This window comes from Caretta caretta, chromosome 6 (assembly GCF_965140235.1).
Source record: "Caretta caretta isolate rCarCar2 chromosome 6, rCarCar1.hap1, whole genome shotgun sequence".
NCBI lineage: Eukaryota > Metazoa > Chordata > Testudines > Cheloniidae > Caretta > Caretta caretta.
The window spans coordinates 63,399,230-63,422,607 of record NC_134211.1 but is presented as its reverse complement, the minus strand read 5'-3'; the positions used below and the strand labels follow the sequence as shown (position 1 = coordinate 63,422,607).

The 23,378-nt window shown below is 40.2% G+C and overlaps 1 protein-coding gene across 4 annotated transcripts in view; it reads right to left on the bottom strand.

Annotated features, from left to right (window-relative positions):
* Positions 1-23,378, bottom strand: part of SLC39A9 (solute carrier family 39 member 9) — a 46,271-nt gene that overhangs the window by 12,841 nt on the left and 10,052 nt on the right. For 3 of the 4 annotated variants that reach the window (XR_007357412.2, XR_007357411.2, XM_048855871.2), the window contains exons 2-5: positions 20,327-20,435; positions 9,535-9,726; positions 6,843-6,911; positions 4,380-4,465 (exon numbers count right to left, since the gene is read on the bottom strand). Coding sequence is in view for 2 of the 4 variants with exons in the window: in XM_048855871.2 (XP_048711828.1) it covers positions 4,380-4,465; positions 6,843-6,911; positions 9,535-9,726; positions 20,327-20,435 (456 nt within the window). In the remaining 2 variants the exon portion in view is untranslated. The remainder of the gene's footprint in view (positions 1-4,379; positions 4,466-6,842; positions 6,912-9,534; positions 9,727-20,326; positions 20,436-23,378) is intronic. The other variant, XM_048855873.2, reaches the window with a different exon arrangement.

Below are 23,378 nucleotides of genomic sequence, written 5' to 3'. Positions count from 1 at the left end.
GAAGGGGTAAGGAAGAGAAAAAAATTCAATTCTTTAAAAATTCTTTCAGCATCTCATTGACAACCCACTTTTAAAAAAATTTTCTTCTTTCATTTAAAAATATTTATTGTACACTTTTAAAATATTGTTAATAATCATTTAAAATGTCAGAATAATAAGTGTGCACTTCCCCTTTACTTGGAAATAACCAGATCCTGACCTACAAAACACCATGGCCTTTGGCCTCAACGTTGTCATCCCAGAACATGGTTACCATGTATATCAGTTATTATACAAGTGAAAAGTGCAAACACAGCAGACCTGATTTTCCAAACACTTTAGGCATGCATCTACACAGGCAAAAGATCTGAACAAAATGCATGACTAATTACTGTGAATGGCAGTAGGGTGCAATAATTGCACATACAAATTAGGTGTGCAACTGTGTGCTTGAGGTATTTGAAAACTAGATCCAATAAATCTTTTCCATACCATGTACAAATAAGGACTGAACAAATACATGTTTACTTTAGTATTAATGGGAAATTGAAAGGCTACTGCCCCAACTTTGGAGTTTGGTGTGTCTTCTTTATTGGCAGAAGACATATCAAAACACTTATTACAGTACAAAGGAACTGAATTCAATTTTGCTTCAGATGTCTGTGATGCTGTAACCCTATCAACCTGTTATCCTTTAATGACGCAAAATGACTGCAGACCTCTTAATACGTTATTCCTGGGAGAATTTTGCACAGAATTAATGTCCCCTGCAGAATAATTGATTCATGTGCCCCTTCCAGGCAGCAGTCCCGAGCAGGTGTGTCTGATTTGGGCATTAGGAACAGCCAGGGAGACATAAATCACTGCCTTGGGGGGCAAGGCTGGGCATGCATGCATGCAAGACTCTGTCCCTCTTGCTTGCTATCATGGTGTGCCCAGGACCCCCCACAAGTACAGATACCCCACCGAACCCCACCCCTCTGCATCCTGACCCCCACACCTGCACTTACATCAACCCTGAGCTCCCTGCACTCAACCCCCTATCCTGCCAAGCCCCACTCCCCCTGCACCTGAACCATTCCGCCAAATCCCCAGCACCCAGACCCCCACCCCACTAAGCCGCAACCAGCCGCACCTCGACCCCCACCTTACCAAGTCCCATGTCCCCTACACCCAGACCTCCCGGCCGAGCCCTATCCCTGTGACACCCAGACTCCCACTACTAAATCCCAACCACTTTCACCTGGAGCCCCTCCCCCCCATCCCCTGGCAGAGTCCAATTCCTCCTGCACCTGGAACCCCCCAAAGGAGTCCCTGTGAATCGAGATCTCCCTCGTACCTGGACCCCACCCCCACCTGCACTGTCCCATTCAGACACCTCACACCTGGATCCTCCCACACTAAACCCTTCCACACTTGGATCCTGCTGCACGGAGCCTGCTTGCCCCACACCAGGGCTCAGCGTGTGTGAGAGAGACTGTCCCTCTCGCTCACTATCATGGTGTGCTGACATGGAGGGGGAGGGCCACATGGTGTTTCTGTGGCAGGCCTGGCCCTTGTGCTGTGTCAGGGTGAGGTGCAGCCTCACCACTGCATCCGTGTCCCAGGGAGGGGGCAAGGGCAGCAGGATCCCCCACCTCCATGTAGCCAGTGACCTGCGTTCGCCACTGCCATGCTGGAGCCTTCACACCCACTGCCCGTCTAACACAGTGTCTACAACAATTTCAATTCTAGTCCAGTGACTATATGGTGACATGCTGAGTACTACTTAACTATGCCACTCACTAAAGCCCCTATCTGGCAAAGCATTAGTTTCACTGGGGATACTCAGGTGCTGAACTTTATGGACATATTTAAGTGCTGTGCCAAATCATGGCCTAACCTCACTCCTAAGGATGTACTGCCCTTTAGGGTATGTTCACAGAGCAAAGACAACCAACTTGGGCTCACAGGTCTTGGGCAGGGTGGGGCTGTTTCATTGCAGTGTAGACTTCTGGGCTGGGCCTAGAGCGCAGGTGCTAGGACCCTGCAGGGTGGGAGGGTAAAGCTGTCAACTTTCTAATAGCAGAAAACGCAACTCCTTGCCCTGCTCCCTGACCCAAGGCCCCGCCCCTTCTGAGGCCACACCCCCTCACTCTATCTCCCCTTCCCCCGTTGCTTGCTCTCCCCCACCCTCACTCACTCACTCATTTTCACTGGGCTGGGACGGGGGCTGGGGTGGTAAGGGGTGCAGGCTCTGGGGTGGGGCCAGGGATGAGGTATTTGGGGTGCAGGAGTGGGCTTGAGGCTAGGGCTGAGGGGTTTGGAGTGTGGGAGGGGGCTTTGGGGTGGGGCAGGGGGTTGAGATGTGGGAGGAAGTATGGGCTCTGGGCTGGGGGTGTGGGCTCCAGGGTGGGGCCAGAAATGAGGGGTTCTGTGTAAGGGAGGAGGCTCCGGGCTGGGGCAGGAAAGTGGGGTGTGGGCTCCAGGAGAGAGTTTGGGTGCAGGTGGGGCCCTGGGCTCCAAGAGGGAGTTTGGGTGTGGGACAGGGCTCCGGGCTGGGGCCGAGGGGTTCGGAGTGCGGGAGAGGTTTTGGCATGAAGGCTCTGGGTGGCACTGACCTCAGGCGGCTCCCGGGAAGTGGCCAGCATGTCCCTCCGGCTCCTAGGTGTGCTGCACCTGCCTGTAGACACCGCCCCTGCCCTTAGGCGCTGCCCCCACAGCTCCCATTGGCCGCAGTTCCTGGCCAATGGGAGCTGCAGAGCTGGCACTCAGGGCGGGGCCTGCACGCGGAGTCCACGTGGACGCCCCTTGGTCTAGGAGCTGGAAGGACATGCCAGCCTCTTCCTGGGAGCCAGGCAGGGAGCCTGCCTACCCTGCTGTACCACCAACCAGACTTTTAACGGGCTGGTCAGTGGTGCTGACCGGAGTCGCCAGGGTCCCTTTTCTGGGTGTTGTGGTCGAAAACTGGACACCTGGCAACCCAATGGAAGGGTCCCAGAGCTCCGGCTCTAGTCTGAGCCCAGAAGTCTGCACAACAATTAAACAGCCCCACAACCTGAGCTCCATGAGCCCGAGTTGGCCGGCTCGGGCCAGCCGTGGGTTTTTGTTTGCTGTGTAGCCATATAATTAAAGTCTTTTGTGCTTGACATACATGGAAATATTATGGCCATCTGTTCTGTGAAGCCATATAGATGTGCTAATACGCCTAATAAGGAATCTGTTTGTCAAAAAACATTTCCTGGGTCTTTTTTGTTGTCTGTATTGTTACAGACACACTTGCTGACAGGTATTTTGAAATAAATTTCCAATATAATTGAAAATAGCATGATTTGTTACTTTGACAAATAAAATATGCAGAATTTTAAAATATTGTGCACAGCATTTCCCCAGGAGTAATATGTATATATTGTTCCCACAGTGCTGAGAACCACACATACAAATAGAAATGAATCCTAGCAGGAGGAAACAGTTTTCCATACTTTAACATAACATACATAAGTACCCCTTGCCATATCCCCAGGGCTACTTCAAGTATCCTTAGGGACTGGTCTACACTACCGCTTAAGTCAATGTAATTTAAGTTGCTTAGGGGTGTGAAAAAGCCATGCAAGTTACATCGAATTAAAGCGGTGTCAACACTGCGCTATGTTGGTGGGAGACACTCTCCTGCTGACATAGCTTTCGCCTCTCGTTGAGGTGGAGTAATTATGCCAACAGGAGAGCACTCTATCGTCAGCAAAGAGCATCTTCACCAGACATGCTGCAGCGGCACAGCTGCATCAGTGCAGCTGGGCCTATGTAGTGTGGTAGAGTAGACTAGCCTTAGAGTCCCAAGGCTAAAACCTTTATTTGCCCTCTCTACCTTCAACAGCCCTGTGTGGCTGCTACATTTCCTCCAGGAAATATACTGTTCTCCTTTCTCTCTCTGCCCCATTTTTGTAGGTCACAGTCAGTTGTTTGGGCAGCAGGGGGTTGGGTTTGTCAATGAACAGCTGAAATTCATCCTCCCCAACCCAGACTGACTGGATATACACCTCTACCCCGATATAACACAAATTCGGATATAACACGGTAAAGCAGTGCTCCGGGGGGTGGGAGGGCTGCGCGCTCCAGTGGATCAAAACAAGTTCGATATAATGAGGTTTCACCTATAATGCAGTAAGATTTTTTGGCTCCGGAGGACAGCGTTATATTGGGGTGGAGGTGTAGCTTCCTTTGATACCCATAGCCACCCCAATATTATACTTGTGTTCTCCAATCCCTTATTTTATATTACCACCTGATCACTTCACTGCAGCTCCATATACTGAGGTTAACTCAAGCAAGAGACCCAAATAATTAACTCCTCCTATATGCAGTAGAAACGGACTTTTCTTTATTTAAAAAAAAAAAAGTATGATTTTATGATCAGGACTTACCTTGTGTAACATAATTGCAACAAACACTATTAACTGGACACTGGTCTGGGAAGTAGAAGCTGCTGCCCCCAATGCAACACCATCAGCTTAATGGGTAGAAAGCCAAAAGAATGCATAAGAGTTCATGGATTATTCATACACATCACAGGGTTTACTCATTTTTCCACTGGCTACCAATATAAAATTGTATATTGCTTTAAAAATAATTCCCCTTACTTACAAAGCCACTCTGAGGTTTGAGGGCAAAATCCTAGTCCTAGTGAAGTCAATGGGAGTTTTGCCACTGACTTCAATACCAGAAGGATTTCACACTGAGTCGGCTCAGTCTTTGGTATGTCCTAATATAAAACTGGAATAATTCAGGGAACAGAGTTTTAGTAACTAATTTCCAAAGTTACAGAATGTGTTTCCTATCTAAACTTAAAGCTGAAAATCAGTTTTAATCTTAACTAGAATTCTTTGTAAACCTGTAATTACTTTTGGAATTTTGAAATCTCTTACTTGGTAAAAATCAAAAGAAAAACATACAAATCAGTTAACTGGATGTTCATAAAAAACTTCTCTCTTTTTATATAAAACACATGCATTAATGAAACAACACTTTTTGGTTAAAATCAGTTTTATGATGTACATTTACACAGTGCCTTTTATCATGTAGATCTGAAAACATTGTGTGTATATGTATGCATTTACTTCTCTCTCACACACACCCACACCCCCTCACCCACACACTGAAGTGTAGAGGATTACTTCATGAGCATTTGAGCTAGACAAATTATATATAAACAATAAAGTAATGAAGGAGTTAAAAAGAAGATCATCCCAAATGAGTGTGAATCAAAACCGTAACACTTATATGAAACAGACAAATATTTTGTTTATAGAACAGATTTTTAAAGGAAAAACTGCTTTAATGAAGTTTTAGAGAACTTTAAAATTGATACTATTTTTCACAACATCTCCCACTCCCGTCTGTAAAAATGGCTTATCTTATGACCATGAATCCAAACTGTAAAGATCTTGGAAAGAAAGGGGGAAAAGTATTAACCAATACATTTTAGAAACTTCTAGAAGTTACTTAAGATATACATTTATATAGAGAAAAACTAATGATGACCAATATCTTCCAACCTACCAGGAGTAGAATTAAGTGTTGCCATTTCATTGTTTGTTGTAGGAGAACATACCTACATTTCCAGTGGTTAAATGCACCATTTTCTAACCCCCGTGGTCTGCAAAATATTGGACCTAGAATCAGTCACCGGTCCAGCACTGAATATTGCCCATCCTGCATGCAAGTAATTCCTCTCCACCAAATATGGATTTTTCCCCCCCCATAAAATTACACCTTTCTTCCCACTCCTCGCCAAGTGGCTGCTCTTTGAAAGTTTCTCAGAGGTTTGGAATTTTAGAAGCGGACCCAGCGGAGACAGATTAGTGGGCAGACTGAAGATGAGGCAGCCAAAGGTTCAATATAAACAAATAGCTAAATCTAACTTGCATTTAAGTGGTAAAATCCCTGGAACAAGAAGTATCTTTTTTATTAAATGTGTTTACGATGCCTAACCCATTGTGCACAATTAAAATCCAAATAAATGAATAAATAATTCATTACAAAAGATTTCAACTCCATATGTATGACATAACAAATATTTGTATGTATTGCTTCATCCATCACTGATCAGCAGCCACCACTGGAGTTGGAGCGGCAGATAGTTAACAATGCACCACAAGTCTTCAGGAAAAGAAATGAAGAAAAATATTGTATCTAATTAAGATGCCCAGGGACATTTTCGGGAGGCAGAATACTATTTTCATATTCGGATTTAATCAAGCCAATCACTCTGCTTTTGTTTTAAAATGAAACAGAAGATGCAAAAAATTCAAAGCTTTCAAAATATCCTTCATTTTACAGTAAAAGTAATTTACTAAATATATAAAATGGGGACTCACCAGATCCTAAATGACTGATTAAACATACTATAATACTGTTACAGCTGCAGTTATAATAGACAAATTGGTGTCCCCTACCCCTTAAAATTTTTGGATGAAGTGTTATTTTGCATTGCTAACACTTAACCCCAACTATTTATACATTTAAAAAATTCTCTATGTTGTTTCTTAGCATCTAGAGTAGTTTCTCTCCTACAAAGTTAAAAATCAGGTTTACTGTGATTAAGAATTCTAAAAACCTCCCTAAATCCTTCTTATCTGGCTCATATCTAGACATATATCCCAGTCCTTGTGTGGATTTTTTTCAAACCATTTTTAAACCATGTTCAGTTAGCTTACTTAGGAAAAGACAGAAAATGTGCTTCTAAATACATAAAAAAATGCCCACAGAGCTAGCTATTTTGGTGAATATACAGTAATTAAAAATTCAAAAGCTTTATTTAAGCTAGACAGGAAAAAAGACAGTGACAGAAGATTGCCGCTTACAGATCTTATAGTTATTCAGCCTACCTGCAGCATGGACCACTAGTCCTAGTGTAGTAGTGATTTTGGAATTGCCTGACCTTGCCGCTTCTGGGTCTGAAATAATCATCAGGAAATTAAGCATTAGACAATATAAGATATTAACAAGCGTATGACTCATGCTGGAAGAAAACATATTACAAACACTAAGGCATAATTTCTCAGCTGTGACACGTTCTTAAACAGTTAAGCAATTACCATAGGTTTCCCAGGCAAAATAGTCAAGACATTGTATACTATCCTTCACAATTTAAGGGAACATTGACAGGGATATGGAACAGTCATTTTCCCTCATCCTTCTGAAACGAAACTATCATTTGAGATTCTTTACCTTCCCCAACTCAGCACAGAAAGGTAGCTTTAAGCCACCTTTGTACTCAGGATTCTGGGCTACTCCAAGGGCTAGTGCATCTCCCAGCCTAAATAAGAGCAGCCAAGATTTGCTCTAGTTTACATCAGCCTCCCAAATACTACCTCTGGGCTATTCCACAGTCTGATGCAGTACAGAATGCCCACATTATCATGTGCTATCCAGGCCTGCTCCCTCCCACTATGCCCCCTGAGCTGGGGCTGATAGGAAGGGCCACCTATGGCAGTGACTGGACTATAGACAACTCCCTGCTGGCTCCTTGTGGGCTGTTTATGAACCCTATATGCGGTCATACAGACTGAAGCAGATGGCAGAATCCTCCCGTACTCTTTAATGTAGAAAGTGAACATCATGCATAACTGCTTAGGATTGAAGGCAGATGATGGGCCATTCATGTCCGTAATTGTTTGATATCTACTTTTACCTCACCATCTATTTGTAAACTAACTTTTTCTGGAGAAATAAAAAAAAACAACACTCCAATAAATCCAACAGAAGGGGAATTAATCAGTGAAAATTGTAACAGTAGTTGACAGGCCACTGGGAAAAAATATAAAAATATCTGATCCTTTAAATTTCAAGTGGTCAGACAACTTTAACTATATTGCTACTTGACTCTGCTACCTCAACTGGAAGCCTATTCCATCTATTCACACTCAAGTTCAAGAGACAAAGTGGATGAGGTAATATATTTTATTGGACCAACTTCTGTTGTGAAAGCAGACGTTTTCTAAAGCTTGTCTTTCACCAGAAGATATTATCTAACCCATCTTGTCTCTCTAAAGCCCTGGGACCAACAGAGCTACAACATCCCTTCAAGTTCTTCTATCATTTAATTCCTCTTAATTTAAACCTATGTCCTTAGTTCTGGACTATCCACCAAACCCAAACAGATGATCACATTTAAAGGTTATACTCCATTCTAACCTCTATAGCTATCCTATTTTAAGGGAACAGAAAATCTAGTCAACTGAGATAACATTAATGGATAATGAATACCACTGGTTCAAGTCAGGAAAAGGCATTTTATAAATCCCTAACTATTCTGGCAACACTTGCAGTTACTCGGTTATATTTCATGTGGGAGATAAAGCAAAGGCTCAGAAAAATTGTTCCCTATATTGTTCAGTTTTTGAGTCTGTGCATCTTAATAGGTCAAAGACACAAGGTATCCCATTTTCTCCTAACCAGGAAAGAGAAAAAAAAGCGTTGTAAAATATAGAAAACAAGGATTTCAATACAAGTTGGTCAACTGAGTTTCTTGCTAACCTATTTGCCAAGCCTCCATTTGAGAAGCTAAGCTTATAAGCTAACAGAGTCAGTACACAGAGCATCTGTAGGGAAGACTTTTAATCAAGGTGAGAAGCCTATGTGTAGAGGAGGGGAAAGCTAGAAAAGTGAGAGTGTGATAAAAAGTATAAAATATTTACATTAACAAAATCTAAACATAAGCACATTGCTGAACACTGACAAGAAATAAGGATGTAAGTGAAGTGTGATAGAACGGTCATTTCAACAGTATTTTGAGCCACATTTTATTCAAAAGGTTTTTATTGGGGAATAAAATTTCACATAAAAAAAACAAATATTTAATGATTTAGTTTTCAGGAAAGATTACCTACATTTTGTTCTGCTGTACACAGAAAACCAGCATGCACTTACAGGGAAACTACTGAGGAAAATTACCAGTGAAAGTCACCATAGCTCTTATGCTTTGTGGCCCATGTGAAGTCCACTGAGGTCAACAGGACTCCATGTGGTTCCAACAGTCAGTCTGTGCAGATCACAGGGGAGGCCTTTCTTCCATGAAAATTTACAGCCTGAACTAAGCCAATATTTTGTTCTCTGAAATGTTTAATTCAAAGCAAGACAATAAAGTAGCTAATGAAGTTAAGGCTCTGGCTCTTCAGTTTTGCTATGCTATGTTGGTGGACTAATCTATTTGTCATATATTAAAACCTACACTGCTTAAAGCCTTAACACACAAAGCTGTTGATCATCTATTATTTCTAAGTAGACTTTCTCTGTCAGCATGAGCACACACTTGAGCATTATGAAGCAAATATTCACATTACGCTGGCTTCCAGCATTGACAGTAACACTGCTTTATTATTTCACGTAGCAGACCATGCTTACCTTTATGTTTGTAGAATACAACTAGTTAAATAGAGCCCTCATCCTGACTGGGCACTACTGTATTAAAAATACATAATAAATAATCATATTCTGAAAATACACTTTGTTAATTCATTCTAGTTGCTGCAATGGCTCCAAGGCAAGTGCCAGTCTGGCAGGAGAGGCTTTACTTACCATCTGTAGAGTGCACGTGGGAGCTGCCTATCTGGTCCACCAAAAGCATGAAGACAAAACCAAGGACAAGGGAAACACCAATGTACGCATGTAATTTTGAATGGTCATGACCATGCTCATGCTCAGCTGTTATTTCTGCTGCTTTCTCAGATTCAATCACATTTTGAGTCTCACTGGCCTGATGGTGCTTCCCTAAAGCAGATAAACAGGGTGATTAGAAGTGAGGATCCCAAAGGTGATGTTCTAATATTTTCTACTCCTTCACTGAGAGCTTTCTTCATACCAGAACTTAATAATATAAAGCGGGAAAGAAAAATAGATTTAGAATTTTTTGTTTTGTTTTTAATGTCCGAGATTATCCCTCTTTGGGGACCAACACTGGCAGAATTTGTATACTTGCTCATCCCCTTCCTTAATATCTTAGTGCAAGGAGGGGAGGAGTGAATCCTCAATAAGCAAGGAGGCTCTATGTTACCTAAATGCAACATTTGAATACAATCATTATATTTATAAGAATTGCTGTATTACTTTTTAAAATCATAGGTTGCCAACTCTATTAAGGTTTAAAGGGACACTCAAGCACTTTTAGGCCATATATTTGACCTACTTTTAAATAGAACAACACACGGTGAAGGAAATGTCCTTGTAACATCCCATAAAACACATTTATGTTATTTGTTCACTAACAGTTTTAATGAAATTTGAAAAAAGAAAAAGCTTTATAATGAGACTAACCAAACCAAACTCCAAGCATCAGTCCCCACCGAGGCAGGAGTTAACTCAATTACTCCCAGAACCGAGTTGACATCAGTGATACTTGTGCACAAACAACAGAGTACACCAAGACGGGATAAAATTGATGGTACTGTCCTGTTAGGTTATAAGTTTTTGGTTTTGCAATTACAAATGTTTTAGAAAAGCCTAGTATGAATAGAAAAGCTCTCTTTATTTTGTGCAAATTTCAATGAAGACAGTTTCCTGAGGAGCAGGAAAGGGACAGAGATAATAGAAGAACATTCAGCTGGTACATGAGAACCAGAAAGGGAAACTAAAACAGAACCTCACCAGTCTCATTTCATTCTGAAATATTTTTAAATAATGGGGTTTACACTGGGCTCTCCAGATGCAATAGCAGAAATACAGGAGCTAAGTTAAAAACCCATTATTTTTAAATATTTCATAGCTTATTGATAATGAGAAACACCTCTCACTGCAAAAACAACGAGGAGTCCTTTGGGCACCAGAGAGACTAACAAATTTATTTGGGTACAAGCTTTCGTGGGCTAAAACCCACTTCATCAGATGCACGGAGTGAAAAATACAGTAGGCAGGTATAAATATACAGCACTTGAAAAGATAGGAGTTGCCTTACCAGGTGGGGGGTCATTGCTAACGAGGCCAATTCAATCAGGGTGGATGTGGCCCATTCCCAACAGTTGACAAGAAAGGGTGAATATCAACAGAGGGAAAATTATGATTGAATTGGCCTCATTCGCACTACAAAAGTAATTTTCCCTCTGTTCCCCAGTGCAAGACAATTTAGTTCTGGGGTGCAAACCTGGGGAGCTCCGGGGAATTGGCTGGAGCCTCCCTATTGATAGTTCATGAGTGGCTGGGAGATCACAGTTGGATGTGTCCCCGCCTGTGGATGTCTGTGTAAGTGCAGTGCTTACCAGAGCATGACCTCAACATGAGTGTGAGAAGCAGCCCAGGTTGGTGGGTTTGAAGGGCACAGTGGTCCCAAATCCAGGTTGCACCCCAAGGACCCCGTCACAACATTTGAAGTTATAAGTATGGAAGTCAGACTTTACTAAAACATGCATTTAACCATACTTAAAAGCCCCAAGTATATTCACAAAAATGAAGCTGTTTCAGTTTCTTGATAATATGACCCTAGTCATCTCAGCTGCCCTTTCGTTGTTTAGGTGGGAAAAAAACAATAATGGAAGCATGGTGATTAGTTTGAGCAAAGTTCTGGGGGTTCTTTGGGTTTTGTTCCTGACTACAATGTGACCTCGGGCATGTCATTTAACCTCTTTGCACCTCAGCTAACTCAAACTGGACAGTCTCTACGTAAAAGAATAAATGGACACAAATCAGATGTCAAGAATTATAACATTCATAAGCCAGTCGGAGAACACTTCAATCTCTCTGGTCACGCAATCACAGACATGAAGGTCGCTATCTTAAAACAAAAAAACTTCAAATCCAGACTCCAGCGAGAAACTGCTGAATTGGAATTCATTTGCAAATTGGATACTATTAATTTAGGCTTAAATAGAGACTGGGAGTGGCTAAGTCATTATGCAAGGTAGCCTATTTCCCCTTGTTTTTTCCTACCCCCCCCCCAGATGTTCTGGTTTAACTTGGATTTAAACTTGGAGAGTGGTCAGTTTGGATGAGCTATTACCAGCAGGAGAGTGAGTTTGTGTGTGTATGGGGGTGGGGGGGTGAGAAAACCTGGATTTGTGCTGGAAATGGCCCACCTTGATTATCATGCACATTGTAGGGAGAGTGGTCACTTTGGATGAGCTATTACCAGCAAGATAGTGAGTTTGTGTGTGTGGTTTTTGGGAGGGGGGTGAGAGAACCTGGATTTGTGCAGGAAATGGCCCAACTTGATTATCATGCACATTGTGTAGAGAGTTGTCACTTTGGATGGGCTATCACCAGCAGGAGAGTGAATTTGTGTGGGGGGGTGGAGGGTGAGAAAACCTGGATTTGTGCTGGAAATGGCCCAACTTGATGATCACTTTAGATAAGCTATTACCAGCAGGACAGTGGGGTGGGAGGAGGTATTGTTTCATATTCTCTGTGTGTATATAAAGTCTGCTGCAGTTTCCATGGTATGCATCCGATGAAGTGAGCTGTAGCTCACGAAAGCTCATGCTCAAATAAATTGGTTAGTCTCTAAGGTGCCACAAGTACTCCTTTCCTTTTTGCGAATACAGACTAACACGGCTGTTACTCTGAAACCATAAAAATACTGTACACTTCCATAGCACAGGTCACCTGAATCTCTAAAAAGTACTTTATAGATAGCTGCACCTGTTTTGCTATCTTGCCAAATCAGTGATTGAGTCAGAAGCTCTGAGATATAGTCCTCACTCCCAGTCCCCATTATAGCCTCTAGATAGAACTTGATGCCTCCATCACAAAACAAGGATACTAATTCTGAGTGTGTTTGCTAGGTTTACTTAGAATTTGTAAAGCACTTCAAGATCCTCATAGGAAAAGGTGCAACAGAAGTGCTAAGTAGGATATTGTGCTGAATCCAACCTTTGTCTCTTTTAACATTATTATAATTATTTTGTAAGGTTTTTTTCCCCAGAACACATAATTAATGTATATTCAGAAGGGCGACTCCATATTTTCATGAAAATTCTTAGGGGGGATTTGTTTTAAAATGAATTTAAATGAAGCATTTTGCAACGCTTCAATGCCCTGCAAAATGTATGCATGGTGACTTTGAACAAAGAGGTGTCTGTGGCACACAAGACGTTCTACAGCCTCCTGAAGAAACAGTTAGCTGTGGATGATGAAATCATTGGGTAAGTCTGGGTGGTTTTTTTTTGGTTCAAACTATTGAATAATATTGAATATTGTTTTCTATTATGAGGTCTTCTGGCTTAATTAAATACTAATGGCCTCTTGAGGACAGCAGCCACCGTTGGAGACATCTGGGACAACCTGAGCAAAACATAATGATGTCTCACTGCTACTCTTTCTATGAATTAAATGGACCTTTCAACAGATCACTTCAGGGGGAGGGAGTGGGACACTATGTGCAAATGTTCAGTTATACCCTGTGCACAGATCCTTTAATTTGCAGTTAAAGGGACACTGTCCAGTTTATTGCTGTTTTTTCCACTCTTCCTGTATCTCCATCTGGTCCCTTTGCACTGCTCAGGCATTACACTTGTATGAATCTCTGTCTTGTCTTTGTGTCTTCTCTTATGCTGTTCCCTAAGCTTGGAACTGTCTCCTTGATTTTTCATGCCACTAAAACACCTTTTCTTCTTTCAATCTTCCTTAAAAGCACTGCTTCTGCAAGACCTTCAAACAATAACCCAAAAACAAAATACAAACCAACTTTAAGGGAAAACAGACTATGTTTAACTTTCTGGTACTTATACACTAGCACAAGACAGCAAAGTTTGTGTTGGAACACTGCAGTGGAAAGTGTATTGATTAAGCAAACTTTCCACTGGAATTTTAAAAGATGTAAGGAAAACATTTTATTTGCTTTGGTTTTGTAAGACTCTCAGACTTTTACAAAAGCTTCATTAGGGCCAAATATAACCTGACTGTGTATCTTTAAAAATAGTCAAAGGTATGAACAGACAACTGGAATAAAGAGAAGAGAACACAGTCCATTTCTTAATCTAGCACTTCAATAAGTTTTAGATAGAGGACAAAAGCAAAAGAATTAAATTTTAGGCCTGCTAGACAGCACATAGAAATTAACAGCAATAGGGATATTAATCAGAGCGGATTATTTGATCAGAGCATTGGAATTTCTTTCTCAATAGCAAAATGGACCTGGCTTTGACACAATCAATAAGCGTTGAAGAAATTTTGGCTACAGATGGTGAATGGGTCTGCTACCACCATTACTTAACTGAAAAGCTGAGAAAGCAATATATTTGTTTGTTTCCTCTATATGTTGAGTTTGTCAATTTCCTATTTACTGGGCTTTACATACAGCAACAGAGGAGAGAAAAATATATAGCAAAAAAGCATCTGTAAACCACAACACTTACTGGGGGGCCTCAGGGATAGATGTAGTATCCTTTAGTTTTCTGGTTTATTTTTTAATAAACTTCAAGTTAATTGAAGTTGAGAGTTTTCCTTTAAAATTGTGCAAAATTCTTGGAAACTAACTCCAAAATCCCATCTCACTCTAACAAAGTCTCATTTTGTGAAGGTCATCTTCGATTTGGCATCCAAGTGCACAATGTTCTATACTGAAATTATGGCCCAAGGACTGTTATGAAAAGAAAATGCTGCATTTGGAGGAGTTTTGGGGGCTTAGATAAACACAGATGTGATACATTTGTTGCACAAAGATTAACTCATTAGATTTACCAATTTTAGGCCAAATGATATTACTGCCATCAGCATGGCCAAGAATTAGTGTCCCTTTAGGACACTTCAAGACACAAATGAAGTCTTTATCAAGTGTTTCACTAATTTTTCAGTGGAAAGACAAGGATGACTAGATAAGAGTCAAGCAGAATGTGGTTACTTCTGGGTAGCATACAGTGAAACTAGCTGTTCAAACAGGTGTATTGATTCATTAATAAAAACTAGACTCATCATGATGTGTTGTATGCTCATTTTTCAGCCCTTGAGATCAAACACGAAAAGTTAGTTACATACTATTTTAACTGTGCACTGACCTCATAGACTAAGGTCAGAAGGGACCATTATGATCATCTAGTCTGATCTCCTGCAGAACGCAGGCCACAGAATCTCACCCACCCACTCCTGCAATAAATCTCTTACCTATGTCTGAGCTACTGAAGTCCTCAAATCATGGTTTAAAGACCTCAAGGTGCAGAGAATCCTCCAGCAAGTGACCTGTGCCCCACGCTGTCCCATACTATTCACTGATATTATTAGATTGTTTTATTTGTATGCATACTGTCTAGTTATGCAGTTTTTAATCCCAGTCAGTCCAATTGCCTGCTCCATTCTAGCCACTTTAAATAAAAATTGGAAATTCCAGCTCTTCACAGCAACATCATGAATTTTCTGATACTGACATAACTGACCAATAGACACTCAACTATGCTGATTTACACCAGATGATATTTGAACCACTGTTTCTCCATTTTGGAGAGAACTAGGCTCTTTTACCTCCTCTGTATAGCACCTGCATTCATGCTGTATGTACTTGGTTTAAATAATGAGTCACCTGTGTTCACACTCTCTCTCCTCCTCTCTAAGAATACAGTGTTAACAGATCTTTCTTTAAAGGACTCTGCACTGGCTGAAAGAATGTCATTGAAAAAGCTTTGAACCTTCTTTTTGCTCCTTCTACGGATCTTAGAATGGATCAATTTACAGAAATGGACTTGTATCACTTATTTTCCTTGGACTTTTTTCAAAGACAAATGCCAAAATCTGTAACAATGCACTTTATTTTCACCTATCCTCTCCTCCTCTTCAGTCTTTTCTGCCCCTTCTTTTCCTCTCACTCTTCCTCTCCTCCACCTTTAATTCTTTGTGTGGTATTTTAGAAAAGGTTCCCTGAAAGAGTATATTCCATTTAATTAGGGCTGTCAAATTATTTAAAAAAAATAATCGCAATTAATCGCAAGTTTTAAAAAATAATCATGATTAATCGCAGCTTTAATCTCACTGTTAAACAATAATAGAATACTAATTTAATTTTATTTTCAAATATGCTGATTTTAAGTACAACACAGAATACAAAGAGTACAGTGCTCACTTGATATTATTTTTGATTACAAATATTTGCACTGTAAAAATTTTTTTAAAAAGTCAAAGCAAAAAGGGGCATACAAATGTTTTGCATATCTGGCACGTAAATTCCTTGCAACGCTGGCTACAATAGTGACATGAGAACTCCTGTTCTCACTTTCAGGTGACATTGTAAAGAAGAGGGCAGCATTATCTCCGGTGATTGTAAACAAACTTGTTTGTCTTAGCGATTGACTGAACAAGGACTTGTAGGCTCTAAAGTTTTATATTGTTTTGTTTTTGAGTGCAGTTATGAGAAAAAAATAATTCTACATTTTTAATTGCACTTTCATGATAAAGAGATTGTACTATAATACTTGTATGAGGTGAACTGAAAAATACTATTTCTTTTGTTTATCTTTTTACAGTGCAAATATTTGTAATAAAAAACAAGTAAGCACTGTACATATTATATTGTGTTGTAAATGAAATCAACATATTTGAAAATGTAGAAAAACATCCAAAAATATTTATAATAAATTTAAATTGGTATTCTATTATTGTTTTACAGTTTGACTAAAACTGATTAATTGTAACTTTTTAAAATCTAGTTAATTTGTTTTGCATCAATCACTTGAGTTAACTGCGATCAATTGATAGCCCTACATTTAATTTTTTTAAAATATAATCACACACAATTCCAAGGGAACAATATAAGCCAATGTTTCATTTTATCAAGGTTTATTTTCTGCATTTTTTTCCCTTTTAGCTGTATAAACAGAAATGATTTTTATAGGCTGTTTTTTTTGTACGTTACTTTGCTATTTAAAGTCAAAAATAAAAATTCGGAAAATACACTGTCAATCAGCATGTGTTTTTTTTATATCTAGCCCAGATCAGTTTGTGTGCATGAACCTTCTCAAAAAAAGGTGAGCTACAATGTTCAATTCAAGAAAACATTCCCTGTTCTGTTTAGATTAGTAAATCAATTCCATTGCCACAGAAACAGACCTCTTAAAGAGAAAATCAATTTTGTTTTAAGATGTATTTGAAAAGTTTTGAAGTTTAAATATATGTTCTGTTTTTTGCTTGGGATCACAGACTTTATGAAGAAAAAAGCTTTATAGTTCATCTTTACTTAATAAAATCTGTAAGATTTGTGAGTAATAGTTCCGTGGGCTGGCGGGGAATGCTCACAGTACCTAATCACTCTGCAGACACACTACAGCAGAGTACGCTTGGGAATACTGACTGTCTACAGCAGAGGTGGGCGAACTGTGGTCCGTGGGCCACATCTGGCCCGCGGTACCATCCTGCCCAGCCCCTGAGCTCCTGCTCCCGCGCGGTCCTCCATCCCCCGCAGCCTCAGCGCGCTGCGAGCGCTCTGGCCTGCTGCTCCTCCGGGGTGGCGAAGCTGGCTCTAGTGGGGCTGCAAGCTCCTGCTGCTCTGAGCAGCATGGTAACAGGGCGGGGGCGTGGATGGGGCGGAGGTTCAGGGTGGGGCAGTCAGGAGACAGGAAACAGGGGGCATTGGATAGGCATGAGAGTCCCAGGGGGGTGCCTGTCAAGGGGGCAGGGCTGTGGATAGGGGTCGGGGCAGTGAGGGGACAGGGACCAGGGGGGGTTGGATGGAGGGTGTGGTCCCGGGGGGCCTGTCTGGGGGCAGGGGTGTGGATAGGGGTCGAGGCAGTCAGGGGACAGGGAGGGTTGGATGGGGGTGGGGTCCCTCAGGGGGCAATTGGGGCAGTGGTCCCAGGAGGGGGTGGTCAGGGGACAAGGAGCAGAGGGGGTTGGATGGGTGGGGAGTTCTGCGGAAGGGCACTCAGGGGGCGGGAAGTGGGAGGCGGGGGATAGGGGGCAGGGGCCAGGTTGTTTGGGGAGGCACAGCCTTCCCTACCCAGCCCTCCATACAGTTTCACAAATCCGATGTGGCTCTTGGGCCAAAAAGTTTGCCCACCCCTGGTCTACAGCCATGTTATGATTGCACCAGTCAGGCCTTTCCAGTGATATACCAACTCACAGTTTGGACCACCCCACTAAAAAGAGAATCCCTATAAACCATTATGTCTAAAAACAATTCTGCTTTTAAAACACAGGGGAGAAAGAACACCTGATGCATTGGGACCTGGAGCAGCACATCTTTTCTTTATTCTTTTCTTCTAATAGGAACTTTTAAAAAAAAATAGCGGTGGTACACATTACATAAAAGCAGTTTTGGGGGTGGGTCAAGCTAATAAGCCAGACGATCATAGACCACTCCAGAGCGTGCATTAATAGGCTACTGACTGCACTTCTCCAACAGTTGATGGTACAAGGCCACTGATCTTGTGCCTCACAACATACCCAAGGTTGTACTAATAGCCTATCACTGCACAGCCTAGAGTGAACATTGCTGTATTAATCAATTTGTTATGTTAGCATAGTGAGAAAGAGGCATCAGTGAATAATTTCTGTGTCTCAATGACAGATACAAATATCCTTCTAGATACATGCAGTCTCTGTCATGCAAAAATCAGATTCAAACTTAGTTAAACATGGCTGCATATGTGAAAGTAGAATCAAATAAATTTAGAGCTAAGACTAAAAATCTTCTTAGCTGACCTTTCAGACTTAATGAGTGAAGGAAAACAAGCCAGATCAGATTCTTATGCTTAATTCTGAATGCCTTACTTTTGTAAGTGGACTCTTTATCTTTTATAACAACCTTCATGGCTGAGTCTATGTAAGTGGGTGCAGCTCTCTACAACTTTATCTTCACACATAATACACACAGTTTCTGCAGTAATATTAGGATTAACTCATTTTTCCTTGATTTATTAGTTCTAGTTCTCTTCTATTTGCCCTAAAAAGGGAGACAAAGGATCAAGATTTGATTTGTAACCTGAGCAACACTGAAGGGACCTAAATTCTGGGCTGAAATCACTGTATCTGAAAAAAAACAACTCTTAATGTTACTTAAATAATTTCTTTACGGCTAGATTGGCTTTGTGCAGGGCATTTCATGTTAGAAATTTAGTTTAAGATAGCATTAATGCATACTGTAAGTTTCCCAGTTATGTATTTTACTTCAATATGGATGGACAATATGCATGAACTGCTGTGTAAATAGGAAGAGACAGAATTTTTCAAATGCCTTTGATTTACTTGATAGTTTAATGGGTCAGCTCAGCTCACTGAAGGTGTCAAGCCTTGGCAATAAACCGACCAAAAATTTAATGAGAAAAATATAAGTGCTCCCAATAACGTTATCTGCTGCTAATCATAACAAAGAGAAATAATGTGTTGCCCACTTAAGATTAAAATGGACTGGATCACAAACCCTCAACTGAAGTGCAGTATAGTGAGATGCTACAACAAACATACAGATTGGAAAGTGTATGAACACATGAATAAATAGTTAATGTTATTGCAAGATTCTATGTTTATTAAATACGAATAATTTTAAGTTACATGAAAGGCACTAGACAAGCCTAAAATACACAGACTATAAAGTAGGTTAAATAAGTGCAAATGGTAAAAATAAAAAATATATTCTTCTCCAAAACATGTAAGAGGAAAGCACAGAGATATCAAGAAAAACAAAAAAACACCTTACTATGGTATCATATAGTTCTCACCCACTGACATGCAGTAGCAGAACTGGTACTTCAAACATGTTTGAAAAGTCCTCTAGAGTCCCATCTTCCACATGTTGACATTTCTTTGTATTAGGATCCAGTGCGCTGCTGCCACCCACCTTTGACTGAATTACTGATCTTAAATCTACTCAAAACCTGTGTCATACAACTGTAAAAGCACCTCAAGCTCCAATGAGGATTAGAATGCACTCGAATGAGAGATGATGGGCATTACCTGATATAACTAAGGGATGGTATAACTGGTACAGTTATCCAAGACTTTTGGGCTTCAAGGATACCCTAAGCCTATGTCTCTCTAAAGACATGTACTTTCACTTAACAAAAAAAATCAGTAGGCCTCAAACAATTTTGCCAATTAGTTTAACAGGCAATTTTGGCCTGTTAAACTAATTAGCAAAATTGTTTGAGGCCAACTGAGCTTAGAAAGTTCTTCAGCTACAAGGGAGTGAGACTCTTTTGCAAGATAAAAATATATGGAGATCTATAAAACACCACTGATAGTGACTGCAATAACCAAAAGGGACCTAAACCACAGAAAGCAGCAGCTTATAAACACAAATTAAATCTTTTTCAAAGGCAATTCCTTTTGTCCATTATATCCACTGTTTGAGGTTTAAGCAAGAGATCAACTTTAATTATTCTCAGAGTAAGAAACTCTACTTGTGCCTTTCTGGCTTATCAACTGTCTTGCACAAGGACATATATCAGGCTGGTTTTTTTCTCACCCTCCAAAATGTCTTCATAAAGTGCATGTACTCCTTCAGGCACAATTACCGCCAAGGCAGTTCCGCAGAGGAGCCCAGCACCCAGAACTGTCACCAGCTTTAACCTTTCCTGCAAGGAAGCATAAAACAACTCTTAACACTCTTTAGTAATGAAAAAAAACCTCTCCTATTCCCCAACAAAAACCAAGAACTTTAACATTTGGGATCAATATTTTTGCTCAAGAGTGTTGAAAAGACCAGTAGCATAAGAAATTATAGCTCCTGATCCACAGATCAAGGTAGGATGGATGCAATGCATGTTTCCCTTGCAATGTTTTAGAGATTACTTTAATCCAGTGTTAAGTGAGATTTGTCATCCATAGACTCACTTCTGAGCTTTTTCTGCATACACTGCCAAACACTATTTAACACACACTACTTACTTTACGATGGAGTAAACTTACTTCATGCAGTTCTGCTCAACAACTCAGTGCTTCATAAGATTTGTTACTTTGAATGACAAAGTAGGGTGGATAGAAGACAATGCTTTTTAAAAAAATATATAATTGGATTATTTTATTTAAATACATTTTTCTCTTTAAAACTAAACCTATTTAAAACTAAATTTGAAATTACGATAGCTGACATAAAGGCCTAATTTTACCATAATCTATTAAAATAATTTAGATTAAATAAAAAATATTCAAGAAGTACATTTGCTGCTGAAGTATTAAAGAAAGTAAAACCACTGAACTGGTTGAAGTCATTGGCTAAGCACCTGGAACCAGTCTGTTGAAGTGTTAAACCAACTTTTGACAGAACTATCCTCTTCTGCAGGTACAGAGAGAGTATTTTCTTCATTTCAGTTTATTCAACTAGCTCAGTTCGATGACTAATTAATTCAATGTTAAGAACATAACTGGGAGTTGAAAAGCAAGGAAGCTTGTGAATACAAATGAGGTGCAAGAGGGTGAGATCTACTAGTTCTAAAATCTTGAAGGATGTGATGACCAGAAATAATAAGTTCAATTCACTAAATACAGATAATATAGTTTAATAAATCAGTTAGTTTTAAATACAAAACATTTTGATAAACTTTATGTATGCATCATATTTACAGTAGTTTTATTTAATAAAAACAATTAAAATGCCGTTTGTGAATTTTAACTGAATTCCAATTTCCATCCAAATGCAGATTGACACAAATCAGAAGCAAAAATTTAATCATCTAGTAAAGAAATGTAACATTCACTGTTTTCTAATGCAATAAAAATATAAAAATTAAAAATCTGAATAAATGTATGTTCAGCTATATAATTGGTTAAATACATGTGCAGAGATATACTACACTCACTTCATGCTCAAATAAATTGGTTAGTCTCTAAGGTGCCACAAGTACTCCTTTTCTTTTTGCGAATACAGACTAACACGGCTGTTCCTCTGAAACCTGTTATTAATACAGTGTACAACTTGTTGACTATTGCTCTTTAATGAGGCTAGATTATAGAAACAGAGTAAAAAATACCCTTTATAACTTATTTTTTGAATTATGGTAGCACCTAAAAACCCTGATCAGAATCAGGAGCCCAACTGTAATAGACCAGGGTGTCAAATATACACCTGGCCAGCAAGGTGTATTTATAAAGCCTGCAGGATATATCCAGACTGTGCAGAAACTCAGCTTTCATTTAAAAAACAAAGGAAATTTCTAGACTTCATGGATGCAGAGATAACTTTCTAAACATAAACAGAGTGTAACTGATAAAGTGATGTCTGCCTGAATCCAGTTTGAAACAACAATGTAGGGGGAAATCCTCTGTTCTCTATTAATCTAGAGTGTCAACTCTACACCCCAATCATGACATTTCAATGTCAACATTAACTGTTAATTGCTGATCATTTTAATAGATGGACTGGGAAGGAGCTGGGATTGAAAGCCCCATGCTGGAGGCAACTGAAGGTTGCTATCGGCAAGGAAATGTACAGGAAAAAACAGAGAAGACTCACAAAAACAAGGAAGAGGGAGAGAAAGAGAGGATGGAGGATAAGAAAGGAAAATTAACAAATCAGGAATAGCAGCGGGCCTAAAAGGGAGCATACTGCCTCAATGCGTGATTAATGTAACAAGGCACTAAACAGCTAATAAATAATATGTTGAGTTACTATATGAAGGCCACATGCTCCCTTTGAACCCTGTGCAAACCTCCCATTGACAAGAGTGGGCATTCTGCTCTGAATTATTAGGAATATATAGCCCTGAATTTCTCTCTGCCCATTGATCATAGCTGTATAAGGGGATTTGCCCTCCTCATCTCCAAATGCGTTTCACATCTTGTGCTAACCACAGTACAAAGTGTAAAAAAATGGTCCTAATACCAAAAAACTTCCAATCTAAATGACAAGAGATGCAACAAGTGAGGCAACCAGAAGGAATGGAGAAAGTAGACAAGGGGAATAGTTATTAGATAACCCAGACACAGCTAAATAGCTGACAGTTATATTTAAAAAAAGGGGGCGGGGGAGAAGACATCTCAGAGGTACCTACTGACCATCTACCTAGCTTATGAGCAACATAGCTAGCAGCTTCCCCAGACACTGTGCTAAAGAGAAGTCCTGATGACATATTTGAATGAGGACAGAGTAGTGTCTTTACGAACCAATTCAGAATGTACTCAATGCATGAGTAACAGCATACTTAAAAAAAAAAAAAAAAAAAGCCCAAAAGTCTTCATGGGAGGAGTGGACAAAAGGATAACCAAGGCGGACACTGACAGTAAAATGGACACCACACAAATCAAGAGAGGATCAATTCAGCTGTGTTAAATTGTGAAGGGTAAGACTAAGAATCAGAAGTCAATATTTGATGTGGCAGCAAAGAGGGAAACGAGTAGGTGATTTCAGAGAGGGGAGCCACATGAACAGAATGACGACCCAGGAAGATTAGCAGCTGCATTTTAAATAGAGCTGAGGGGAGCAAAATGGTTATCAGGAAAGCCAGAGAGAAGGTGGGTTCTATAGCCAAGGCAGCAGATGAAGAGGGTTTGGATGGAAGTTTTAGCAGCATGGGCAGAGA